Source organism: Dermatophagoides farinae, chromosome 7 (genome assembly GCF_024713945.1).
Source record: "Dermatophagoides farinae isolate YC_2012a chromosome 7, ASM2471394v1, whole genome shotgun sequence".
Classification (NCBI taxonomy): Eukaryota; Metazoa; Arthropoda; class Arachnida; order Sarcoptiformes; family Pyroglyphidae; genus Dermatophagoides; species Dermatophagoides farinae.
Genome location: NC_134683.1, coordinates 1,315,588 through 1,327,823, shown reverse-complemented (window position 1 = coordinate 1,327,823; position 12,236 = coordinate 1,315,588). Strand labels below are relative to the sequence as shown.

The window sequence follows — 12,236 nt, the reverse complement described above, 5'->3', positions numbered from 1 at the left end:
ACATATGAATTTCAGTGGAAAAAAAAATTTTTTTTTTCGAGATCCTCGGGCGGGCTTGCTTGGTTGTTTGAGAATTTATTTTTTATTTTTTTTTTTTTTTTTGTTAGTTGTTCATCAACGTTTAACACATAGAAACTGAAAAATAGTGAAAAAAAATTTGTAAATTTTTCCTGCGTGTGTGTGTGTGTGCGTCTGGATCTTTGTCATGTGTGTTTTACATGTTTCGCCAATATTTTGAATTGCAAACCAAACCGAATTTTTTAAATTAAAGTTCCATTCCATTTTTGTAACCATTTTGTGAATGAATCGCCACACAAAACGTCGTTGTCGGGTGAATTTTTTTTTTATATTTTATTGATGTCGTTCAACCGCTGTCATGATCATTCGATCCAGTGTCGTTGAATATCAATTAATTTTAACTTTGAATGAATGAATTAGCGTTGTTTGTGTTTATGGCATCATTTTCGTTTATTCGTTTATAAATTATTAAATTGAATTTTGTGAAACACGTGCATCAAATATTTTTTTTCATGGTCTGGTCTGCATTTTAATATTTCTGTTTACGTTTTTTTTTGAAATTTTTTTTTTCATTGTGATAATCGATTATTTGACAATCGATTATATGATGTTCATTATTCGATTTCATTGAAAAACATTCGAATTTTCACATCATGACTATTACGACAGCATCAACAACAACAACAACAACAACAACAACGATGATGGAATCCTCACAAATAATTCTATTGGAAGGTCCGATTAAATATCGTGACCAGAAAAAGGTTTGTTAACTCTGTGTATTTTTAATCTGATTTAATCAAAAAAAAAAAAAAAATCATTGTATGCAACACCAACAAAAACCACAGTGGAAATCCCGTTGGGCAATCATTACGAAATTATCACCAATTGCAGGTAAGTTTGTTAATTTATTGTTTGTCTGCGTTTTTTTTCCTAGATAATTTACATAAAAAAACCGCATGCAATGAATCCATTTGATGTTATCAGTTTGCAACTAAATTTATTAATTATAATTAAGTATCAGAGAATTTTATCATCAATGTGAAATGGTTTTTATGATTATTATTATATATCTACACATTACGAATGTAATATGAACATTATAATTAATGTCGACATTATTATGATGATTGAAAATTATTATTATTCATAAATCATGATTGTTTTGGAATATCATTCTGAATCGGATCGGATCAGATCTACATTCATTTCATATGTATGAAAAATTAATGAATGATGATGATGATGAGAAAACAAAACAAAACAAACCACACACATTCATTCGAAACATTCACAATGTGTGTGATTTGTGTATCTAAACAACCAGAAACAAAAAATACTGGAAACCATTCATCATGGTTATTCATGTTTTTTTTTTTTTTTGGTTGTTCATCAATAAATTCATGAAACAATCATCTACATTTGATATGAAGATGTCAGAATTTGGTTGTATTGGAATTTTGTTTTCAAAGTTCGATAAACTCGTTGAAATTTTTTGTTTTCAGTATTGAAAAATTGATTTCATGTTCAACGTACAAGTTTGATTCATTCACATTTATCATTATGTTTTTGTTGAATATTTCAATGATTCAAAAAAAAAAATTTTTTTCCAAGTATTTGTGGATCGATTGTATGCCTATATTTCGAGAAGCATAACGAACAACTATCACTCTTTTTGTATGTGTTTGGAAACTTTTCAACCGGAAAAATAATCGATAAATCGCGATGAACAATATGAATTTAACAGAACTTTTTTTCGGCTGTTGTTGTTGTTGTTGTTATTGTTTGAAGTATTATCTATTTGAAGTGATGAAGAATATTCAAGATGGCCATAAATCATCACTGAAAAATATTCGACGAAAAAAAATGACTTTTTTTTCGTTTTTTTTTCTAACCACCAAGAATTTATTCTTTGTGAATAATATAACCAAATTATCGATAGAATAAATAGATGATGATAGAATAGAATGAATGAATGAGATGGAAATATATATATACAAGTAAATTCCATAACCAACCAATTTGCAATGATGTTTCATTTGCACATAAAAATACACACATGACGACCATTTTTACAAATATTTACAGATAGATAATAAGAAAACCAGATAAAAAAAAGAAACAAGACAACAACAACAGCAAAAGCAAAAAAAAAAAAATACAAACGAAATACTTCGAGTGTATATTATATGTGATAAATGAATCATCATGATTCATTCGTGTAAAAATGTGTAATGCTGCAATGTTTGTGTGTGTGTGTGTGTGGGGTCGGTTTTTTTTCTTACTCAAGATGATCATATTCATTCGAAATGAACTATTTTTTTTTCTCTTTTTTTTGCCGTTTGTTCAACAGAAATGTTGCCCTTTTTATTTCAATGTTTCTGTTGTTTTTGATATCTTTGTTTTTTTTTGCCATGACGGAAGATGAATTTCTTTTTTTTCTGATTTTTTTTTTTGGTTTTTGTTTGCTGGCATTCATTTGAAGCCATTTGAACATTTTAAATGGTTCAGATCTTTGATTTTTTTTTCTCTCGGTGTAACGGAGTAACCGCTTTTTGTCTTTCAGGAAACACTATTTTTTTCTTCATTCTTGATTTCACTCCCAAAGGATCGCTGTTTATTTTTATTTTTATTTTTTTGATTTGATGTGGTTTTATTGAATGAAATGCAAATGGCATTTTCCGTTGTTCCCTGTGGTGAAATTTCATCATACAGAATAGTGATTTTGTTTAGTTTATATTTGAAATTCATATTTTTTTTTTTGTTATCTAAATATATGAGATGGCCATAAGTTATTTGGATTTATATTTTTTTTTAGCTTGCCGTTTTTCACAAAAAATCCGATTAAGCCAATTCTTTTTTTTCTTCTTCTTCACTAAATGTGTTCAATGGTTTCCTGGAACAAATGTGCTTGTTTTTTTCACATTTTTCATACATTTTCTCCCCCTCTTCCTTTTGTTTAGATTCGCTGCAAGTAATGATGTACAAGAATTTTAAGGAAAAAATGAAATATTTTCAATCATCATCATCATCATCATCGGCAATGAAATTGAAACCAATATTTGAATTGGAACATTATCTTGGTATTGAAAGTGGTTTTGTTCATGATCGTGAATCAAATACAATGGCCATTATATGCATCGAACAGACAATATTGTTGGCATTTGAAACAAGAGAAATTTTGCTTCAATGGCAAACAAAATTACAGGAACATTTTTGCAAAGGTAAGCTTTATTTTTTTTCTCTCACTCCACTTTCCTTTCATCACAAATTGGAATTGTTTTTTTTTTTGTTTTGTTTTTGTCTATGTTTTTGTTTGGTTCCATTCTAATTTTCACATTTTCTGCAAACGACAACAACAACAACAACAACGACGACGACGACGAAAAAAAAATGTAGAACGACATTTTATTGTTCAAGTGGTCAATGTACCCAATAATGGCCATAATACGATAACATCGAATCATCATCATCATCAGAATAAAATTAAATGTGGTTCAGCACGATTATTATTACAGGATTCAATTTTTTGCCTAGTCACCGGAATACCGCCATCATTAATGTGTTATTGGTCGATCAAACAATTACGACGTTTTGGTTTGATTGATGGTAAATTCTGTTTTGAAGGTGGATCACAATGTGGTAAAGGTTTGTTTTTGTTTTATTTTCTCACTATAATCTCTTTTTAAAAATGTAATCAAATCAATGGATGAAAGAATCCCGATTCGAAAAAAAATATTCAATCAAATTCGAATAGAATCATAAACAAAAATCAATCGATTGATTGATCATTATCAGATCCATTAGTTTGGGTGTGTCATGTGTGAGATTTCTATTTTGGTTTTATTTTGAGAGAAACAAAAAAAACCCAAACATAATTCTGTGTTTTTCGTGTCAACTTTTTTTTGTCTGTCAACCATAATGTAATTTTCGTTAATTATATTCTAGCTATTCATAAATTTATGAGACACAAGATATAATGATTATAATAATTACGAATGTATGTGTGTGTGTGTGTGTGTGGTCGGATCATCCATTTTATTTGTTGTTCAAACATTTTTTTCTTTTCCTCTTTTGTGTTTATTTTGATTGTTTTATTCACATTTTCACTTTTTCTCTTGCAATTTTTCAGGTATTGGCCTACATATTCTTTATACAAGTGAACCTGAAGAATTAATACGATGTTTTGATCTTGCATCAAATGATCAGCTAAATTCATTTGAATCATCAATGTCAAAATCGGATTCAATTTCACATTATAGTGGTGGTAGTGGTGGTGGTGGTGGTAATAATAATGGTTTTATACATAAACAAAGATCAGTACCAAGTTCAGATAGTTCAACCGGTGATTCTAGTTCACAATTATTATCCAGTTGTTTTGGTGATGTTGATACATTATCTGCAAATTATTATTGTGGTGGTGTTGGTGCAGATGGTTCAATGATAACAGTGAAAAATCCGGAATTCTATCATTCAACAATGAATCTAACAACTATTAACAATAAACAATATACACTATCACCATCATCATCATTGAATAATAATAATAATATTCTGACCACAAAATGTTCATCATCATTCAGTTCGAATACAATAGGTCGTTTTTCAAATTTAACGTCCAGTTCAAAACTAACGGGTTCAAATAATGTACAAAACAATTTAATCGAATGCTGCCACCATCACCATCATAATCATCATCATGCTCATAATTCTTTCGTTTGTTGCCACCAACACCCACAACAACAACAACAACAACAACAACGAAATAACAGAAATAATGAAAATAGTAACCTTTGTATGATATCCACTGCAAGTACTATGACATTAAAACATTCAAATTTTAATTCATTGAATCCAATGAATGCCAGTAATATTGTTGAAGACGGCAATAGTAGAACAATCATTAATTGTGATCACGAATCATCAACATCATATTCATCCATCCATGACGTTCATAGTTTATGTAATAATAATCTACAGAATCATAGATATTCCACTTCATCATCACCTCCCATCACCAAAAATAACAAAACAACAATGAAAATCATATGCAATTCTAATGAATCAAATTCTTCACTTTTCAATTCAAGTCAAATGAATGGTACGACAAATGCTGAATCGTTCAATACAACAACAACAACAACAACAACATTAACGAATGGCAATTATACGAATAGATTGACTGCAAATAGTCATTTCCATGATGTTGGAAATAATGATAATAATAATGATGATTCTAGTCGAATGAATAATATTCATTTGAATTTCACAACTTGTACCAATCGTACTACTACTAATGATGATCATAATGAAAATATACATGAACCAATACAAACGACAACAATGTCGAAAATTACGAATAAAGAAATCGATTCTCATACTCTATTACGATCTCATAATCATCATCATGATTCAATGAAGGTTAGTGAAGAAAAAAAGAAACGGAAAACATTCTTAGCGGATCGATAGAGTTTTTGTTTTCGTTTCGACGACAATGACTGTAGTTTTCGAAAACCCCACAAAAAAAACATCCCATATATATAGTGGGTCATTAATCATTGCTGATTTCTTTTCTTTTCTGTTTTTCCTCTCTTTTTTTTGATTTTGAACATTCCCGGTTTTCACCACCATCATTATTGAATAGGACAAAGAATCAATAATCGACCATCCGTATCATCGAATTAATTTTCCCGGAATTATTACTACAAATAGAAAAACATCACAAACAACAACAACAACAACAAATTCCAATGCAATGGACAATTATGATATACCGAAAAATTTGTGCATGATGATCATGATGGTAAGTGATTGGTTTTTTTTTGTTTTTTTTTTTTTTTTTTGGTGGTCAATATTATCAATTTGTACGGAATTTTTTTTTGTTCCATTTTTTGTGTGATTATATTATGGTCACACAAGTTTTTTTTGTTTTGTTTTTGTTGTAAAATAATTTCTTTTCTTTTCTGTTTTTTTGTTTTGTTTTTTTAAACACAAAAAAATATAGAAAAATGATGATGATGGCGAAAAACAGCAGAATAATGTTTGCGTTTGTAATAATAATAATAATAATAATATTAATGGCCATGATGTTGATGATAAACAACCGAGTCTACATAATCATCATGATGTTGATGATGGAACAAATATGACAAAGAAAAAAATCTGTTCATCATCATTGAATGGTTGTTGCCGTTTTTGTTATTATTATTCTTGTTGTTGTTGTTGTTGTTGTCGTGGTTCCAAATGTTCAACAGCAGCAGCAACAACATCAACAACAAAAGCCGAAAATTCAGGCTGCTTTTGCAACAACAACAACAACAACAGTAGCAGCAGCTTACACTGTGATGGATTTTATGGCCAAAAATCTGTATATGATAGATTTTTAAAAAATGATCAACCAACAACAATGCAATCACCAGTTAATTGTTTTCATAATGGAATTACTTATGAAACAACAGCAACAGCCGCTGTTTCAACGAATAGCTCATCAATCCATAATGATGGTGGTGGTGGTAGTAGTAGCGGATACGCAACCATTGTTAAATCATCTTGTAATCAATCAAATCATCATCATCATCAACAACAACAACAACAACATAGGATATATAATGAAACAGTGAATTCTTCATCATCATATTTTCGACTAAAAAAGCCCCAAGAGATAAATTATGAGAATATAAATTTCATCAATTCAATGAAATATTATGAAAACATGTGTTTTGATAATAATGATGGAAAAATGATCACCATTGCCACTCATCATACATCATTGAACCAAACAAGTGATAATAATGATGATGATGATGATCATCATCATTCAAGTGTTCATGATAATATCCATGAACAAAGAAGTAAAGAATATTCGAAAGAAAAAGATACGAATGATCTAGATGAAAATCATGATGATAATATTAGTAGTGAAGAAAAAATTTTAAAAGAAAATGGCCTATTATTATCCAAGATAATAAATGACAATAATTCCGTTGCGAATAAAATGTTAACAGAAATAGTGGACGATAGAATGGAACAACCAACAAACCTTATGGTACCTATCAATATAATCGAAAATCAAGAACGAAAGCAGCAGGAAAAAATAGCGGCCGTTAAAAATGATTCGAGCATCTGTATTATGATGATGGTGGATAGTAATAATAATAATGGCCAACATACGATCAACGTGGGAAATGAAATAGATAGTAAAACTAATTCGAATCGACGCTTTAACAATAACCAAGACGAGTCTAAAAAACATTCGATGAATGAAAAAGAAGAGGCGGAGAAAGAAGTGAAGATAGAAAAGAATGAAAAAGAGGACAATAACCAGAATAGCCTCAACGATGCTCCTGATGATGATGTTGGTGAAAATGTGGTTCAATGTTCCAAAAAAGATGAACCAAACAACAATCCAAGCGTATCATTAAACATGGATAAAAATAAATGCAATGAAGATGATAATCATTTTGATCAAAATGATGATGATCATCATAACATTAGCAATCATGATCATAAGGTTCATTGTTCTAAAAACAAAAAAGACGACATCTATTCAACTATGATCCATTGTTCCAAATGGAACAATGAAAGCAATGTTGATGATATCGAAATAAAAACTTTTAACCATGATTTGGATTCTATTTTAAATGAAAGAACAAAGAAAACAACAATATTACTGGATACAATGATGGCTGATTCTATTATTCAGGAATTCAAATCACCGAACCGTAACAACGATGAGCTGTTAAATGGGATAAAAGCAAAAGTACAGAATACTACTACGAATGACAGCCATATCAATATAACAAATCTAATTTACTCGACAATTCCCGACGACGACGATGACAACGATAACCTAGAAAAACATTTAACATTTAGCGATTCAAACATACTGAACATTTATGAAAGAAAACGATCACAGAGCATCAATGATATTGTCAACTTGATGATGATGACATCAACAACGGCAACAACGTTAGCAGCAACATCAGCTGCAGCTAAATTGAATAAACAAACAATGAAAAGAAAAGGCAATTCTTTCGAATGTTTGGGTCAACAAATGGAACTATGGAATCTACAGCATCAACAACAACAACAACAAAGACACGCGTTCATTGTACCATTGGATCATCGTTGATTGAATTTTTTTTCCACTTTTTTAAAACATTCAATAAAGACCAGAATAATGGAAATTTAATCGGGTTTTAAATTGATTGAATGGCTCAACATTTGATATTTTATTGAATTCTTTTTTTTTTCTTTCAAAGTAAAAAAAATCAAAGTTTTGTTCTTTATCTATTCTTACTATTATACAGAATAAAAAACGTTTTTATAAGTTGTGCTATGTGTGGAATTTGTTTTTTTCTTTTTCTTTTTCTTGTCGTTTCATGGAATTTTTTTTTGTCTTCTTTTTTTCTTTTCAATTTTTATTTTCGTTTTCGCTTGAATCTTGAATCGATCAATTTGCTGTGGTTATAGAATGAAAGTGTCCATAATGGTCATCGTTATCATCAATACTATCATGGCCACGTTCACCATGATGTGGTAAAGTTGTTGTGTCAACAAAATTGAGCCAAAAATTGACACAAGTCAAATGATATTGGATGTCATTACCACCATTATTGGCATCGATCGTCATTCCTAACGAATCATTTGTTATCGATTCAACTTGTTTATTGTCGTCGTCGTCGTCGTTGTTGTTGTTGTTGTTGTTACCCAAAATTACTCGTGTGGAACAAATCCAACATTTTTTATCATCATCACCATTTTCATAGTGAAATTCTTTTTGTGAAATGCGATCATTCAATGTAATCGATGCTTTTTTCATTAAATTATGTATAGAATTCCAATTTCGGTCGATTTCATCCACTAATGTACGACACTTATCATCAGAATCGTCATCATCATGTTTTACGGTGAATTTTATTCGTTCAGCAATCTTATATACCTGATATAAATCTATGGTAAAAAAACTCATTTAGGTAAGCATAAAAAAAAATTTAAAATTACCATCAACAAATGTATGGCCCTTATTTGATGTTAATGCTTCGATCACGGATGTTTCATCATGATTTACAGCCAAAACATTGAATGTTTTATGCATCACTTGTTTGATGGCCGTTAGAATTCTTTCTCTTATTTGATACTTATTCATAAGATTCTTCTTCTCATGTTCAAACCATGCTGTTGATGACATCGATTGTGTATGAACATATTCCTGATGATGATTAGTTGAAAATTCCTGTTCGATAGGTTGTGAATGAAAGTCACCAAATTCTTCCTGTACGGATATTTCATTTTGAAATTTTCGAAAAAAACTATATTTATCTTCTTGTTCCCCAGTATCGGATTGAACGACGGTACAGGCAAAAAGATCTTCTTGATCACCGAAATCATTGTTGGTGTGATTTACTTCTTCTTCATTATTAAAGGTTTCAACAATTTCGGTTTGAATGAAATCACCAAAATCGTCATCATCGTTATTATTATTTTTTGTTTGAGTTTGCTCTAATTGACTAGTGATTGTTGATACTTCAAATAGGTCTTCAGTCATAATATTATTATTATTAATTGGGTTCAAAGTGGAATTTTGTGGTGTAACAAAAAGATCGGCTAACGGTGTGTTATCATCGACGTTTGTTGAAGCTGATTTGAATTCACAAAATTCATTCTCACCAAACGAAGATTCAGATAAATTTTCAATTTGTTTTATTGGCTCTGTTGTTGCGGTAGATTCTTGACAAAATAATGACTTTGCAAATGAGAATCCTGAAAAATATGGCACCGGTATCGTTTGTATTGAATATAATTCCTGTAATGGATTGGCGACATTTTGTTGAACTAAACTAATCAAAGCCAACATGACGAATAATTCATTTCTTGTCAATTCACCCGGTTTAGTTCGATTGACAAATGACCATAATTTTGCCAACACATCATTGGATAGATTAGATGTGATTAAAATCTGATATAATCGATCACGATCACAGAATTCTGATTCACCATTACCGACAAAATTATATTGCACTGATTGCCATATTTTAAGATAGATTTCTGGAATTTCTGAATGTAGATAAAAACATTGTGGAATCACAAGTGGTGAATAGAAATTCGTTGATGAATTTGTGGCCGATGAAGTTTCGATTGGTTTCGAATGTATATTGTTGGTCCATGCTGAGAATGAAAAAAAAAATTCAAAATCAGAATAATTTATAATTTTAAAAGGCTTACATTGATTACATTGATTTTGATGAAATTGTTGAGTATTTACATTAAGTAATTGTTGTTGTTGCTGCTGTTGTTGTTGTTGTTGATAATGATGAGTATTATAAAATTTCGTTATCTTAGCATCGGTATCAACTTTTTCAAGAATATTCTTGATCAATTGATCAGCTGAAAGATCTTTATTTCGAGTTATATCATTTTGTTGTAAACGTTGTTGTTGTTGTTGTTTATATAATTTATCACGTTTCAATTTCATTGAATCATTTTGTTGTTGATTATTTGGCTGCTGTTGTTCCATTCCATTAATTCCATAAAATTTCGTTTTTCATACCATTTCGTTGATTACAATGATCCAAAACATATGGAACAAAAACAACGACAACAATATATATATATATTGAACTCGAAATGATCCAAAAAAGAAAAGAAAGATTTCCGAAAAAAATTCTTCAACAAAATCAAAATATGTTCGAAACTTTTCCTTCGTAGATCCATGCTTTTTAGTTGTTAAATGCTTCGTCTGCAAGTGATGATGCTGTTTTTGATTGGAAAAAATTCAACAATTTTTACCGCTTCTAGATTATATCGTTTCAATTATCAATATCGTCGTTTTTCATCAAAAATGTTGCTTGAAGATTTTCTTGTTAAAATTGGTGAAAAAATTCCATTACAATTAGCATGTGACTGGGACAATGTTGGATTGTTGGTGGAACCGATGGAAAAATTTCAAATCAAACGTATAATGTTAACAAATGATTTGACCGAAAAAGTTATGGATGAATCGATCGTTAAAAATGTCGATCTAATCATCGCTTATCATCCACCAATTTTTCGTCCATTCAAATCGATTTGTCAATCAAATTGGAAAGAACGAATTATTGCCAAATGTTTAGTGAACAAAATTGCCGTCTATTCACCGCATACAGCACTTGATGCCATTCATGGTGGCATTAATGATTGGCTTCTTGGACCATTTAAATGTTCAAATATAAGACCAGTGGAAATGTCAACACAAAAACCTAAATTTCAATATCAAATTCATCTAAATGATGGCGAAAAACAAGAATCATTTATTTTTGATCAATTGAAAGCCATGAATATTCCAGCTCAAATGTAATATCTTAATAATTTATTAAATCAGCCAATAATTTAAACTATTTTTTTAATCTTCTTAAAATTGTTAGAAATAAATCCCATGGATTAATATACTGTAATGGTGATATTTTGCCCATAATATTGGACAAAATCAATAAACAAGGAACAATATTATCATCGATAACTAGCTGTCAAAAATGGCCAATTTTACGTGAAGGAATGGGTCGAATTGGAAAATTATCGGAATCTATAACGATTAATCAGATTGTTTCTACATTGAAAACAAATCTAGGCTTAGATAGAATTCGTTTAGCATTAGCCGATAATCATGCCGATGATACTATGATTCATTCGATTGGTGTTTGTGCTGGATCCGGTTCATCGATCCTTCGACAAATACGACCATCAATAGATTTTTTCATTACAGGCGAAATGTCTCATCATGAAGTATTGGATGCCATTCATTCTGGAACATCGATAGCATTATGTGAACATTCAAACACTGAACGAGGATATATTCGTAATGTTTTATATGATTATTTTGTTGAAAATTTTTCATCATTATCGATTTCAATGTCGGAAGTGGATAGAGATCCACTTCAAATTGTTTGAAAAAAAATCATCACCATTTTTATTCACCTCTACCATTCAGAAAAAAAACAAACAACAAATCGACCGACAAACAACAACAAATTATCAATCGATCAATATATTACAATGGCAAAATCATCATGGTCGTCATAAATTATCCAATTTTTTTTCAGGATTTTAATTCTGAAAACAAAAACAAAAACCAACAAACAACATTTTACGTAAATGGATGAATGAAATCAACAACAACAACAAAAATCAAAATTCAACCAACCATGCTATATACAATTTCAATATTTGAAAAAAAATGAATA

General features: G+C 30.0%; 2 protein-coding genes across 5 annotated transcripts; one reads left to right on the top strand and one right to left on the bottom strand.

Moving 5' to 3' along the window:
* Positions 1–87: 87 nt before the first annotated feature.
* LOC124496843 (uncharacterized) lies at positions 88–12,180 on the top strand. 3 transcript variants are annotated; one of them, XM_075732806.1, is made up of 9 exons: positions 90–782; positions 867–912; positions 2,982–3,242; positions 3,418–3,666; positions 4,151–5,439; positions 5,663–5,821; positions 6,023–7,025; positions 10,920–11,349; positions 11,421–12,180. In XM_075732806.1, exons 1-9 carry the CDS (start codon positions 672–674, stop codon positions 11,941–11,943), a joined length of 4,071 nt encoding a protein of 1,356 aa, XP_075588921.1. In that variant the 5' UTR covers positions 90–671; the 3' UTR covers positions 11,944–12,180. The 3 variants fall into 3 exon arrangements, with proteins under 3 accessions (XP_075588919.1, XP_075588921.1, XP_075588920.1); XM_075732804.1 differs by lacking the exons at positions 10,920–11,349; positions 11,421–12,180 and having other exon boundaries at positions 88–782; positions 6,023–8,349; XM_075732805.1 differs by lacking the exons at positions 90–782; positions 867–912; positions 10,920–11,349; positions 11,421–12,180 and adding an exon at positions 2,282–2,523 and having other exon boundaries at positions 6,023–8,349.
* On the bottom strand, positions 8,226–10,651 carry LOC124497229 (uncharacterized). Of its 2 annotated transcripts, none has more exons than XM_047060855.2 (3): positions 10,243–10,651; positions 9,022–10,185; positions 8,226–8,970 (listed from the first exon to the last, which is right to left on the bottom strand). In XM_047060855.2, the coding sequence occupies exons 1-3, from the start codon at positions 10,532–10,534 to the stop codon at positions 8,471–8,473; spliced, it is 1,956 nt and encodes a 651-aa protein (XP_046916811.2). In that variant the 5' UTR covers positions 10,535–10,651; the 3' UTR covers positions 8,226–8,470. The 2 variants fall into 2 exon arrangements, with proteins under 2 accessions (XP_046916811.2, XP_046916812.2); XM_047060856.2 differs by having other exon boundaries at positions 10,252–10,651.
* Positions 12,181–12,236: the final 56 nt, after the last annotated feature.

Coding starts and splice junctions, on each gene's coding strand:
- LOC124496843 (XM_075732804.1), top strand. CDS start 672: ATGACTATTACGACAGCATCAACAACAACAACAACAACAACAACAACG. Junction 3,243..3,417: donor ACAGGAACATTTTTGCAAAG/GTAAGCTTTATT, acceptor AAAAAAATGTAG/AACGACATTTTATTGTTCAA. Junction 5,440..5,662: donor ATCATCATGATTCAATGAAG/GTTAGTGAAGAA, acceptor ATTATTGAATAG/GACAAAGAATCAATAATCGA.
- LOC124497229 (XM_047060855.2), bottom strand. CDS start 10,534: ATGGAACAACAGCAGCCAAATAATCAACAACAAAATGATTCAATGAAA. Junction 10,186..10,242: donor TCAAAATCAATGTAATCAAT/GTAAGCCTTTTA, acceptor TTTCATTCTCAG/CATGGACCAACAATATACAT. Junction 8,971..9,021: donor GGGCCATACATTTGTTGATG/GTAATTTTAAAT, acceptor TTTTTACCATAG/ATTTATATCAGGTATATAAG.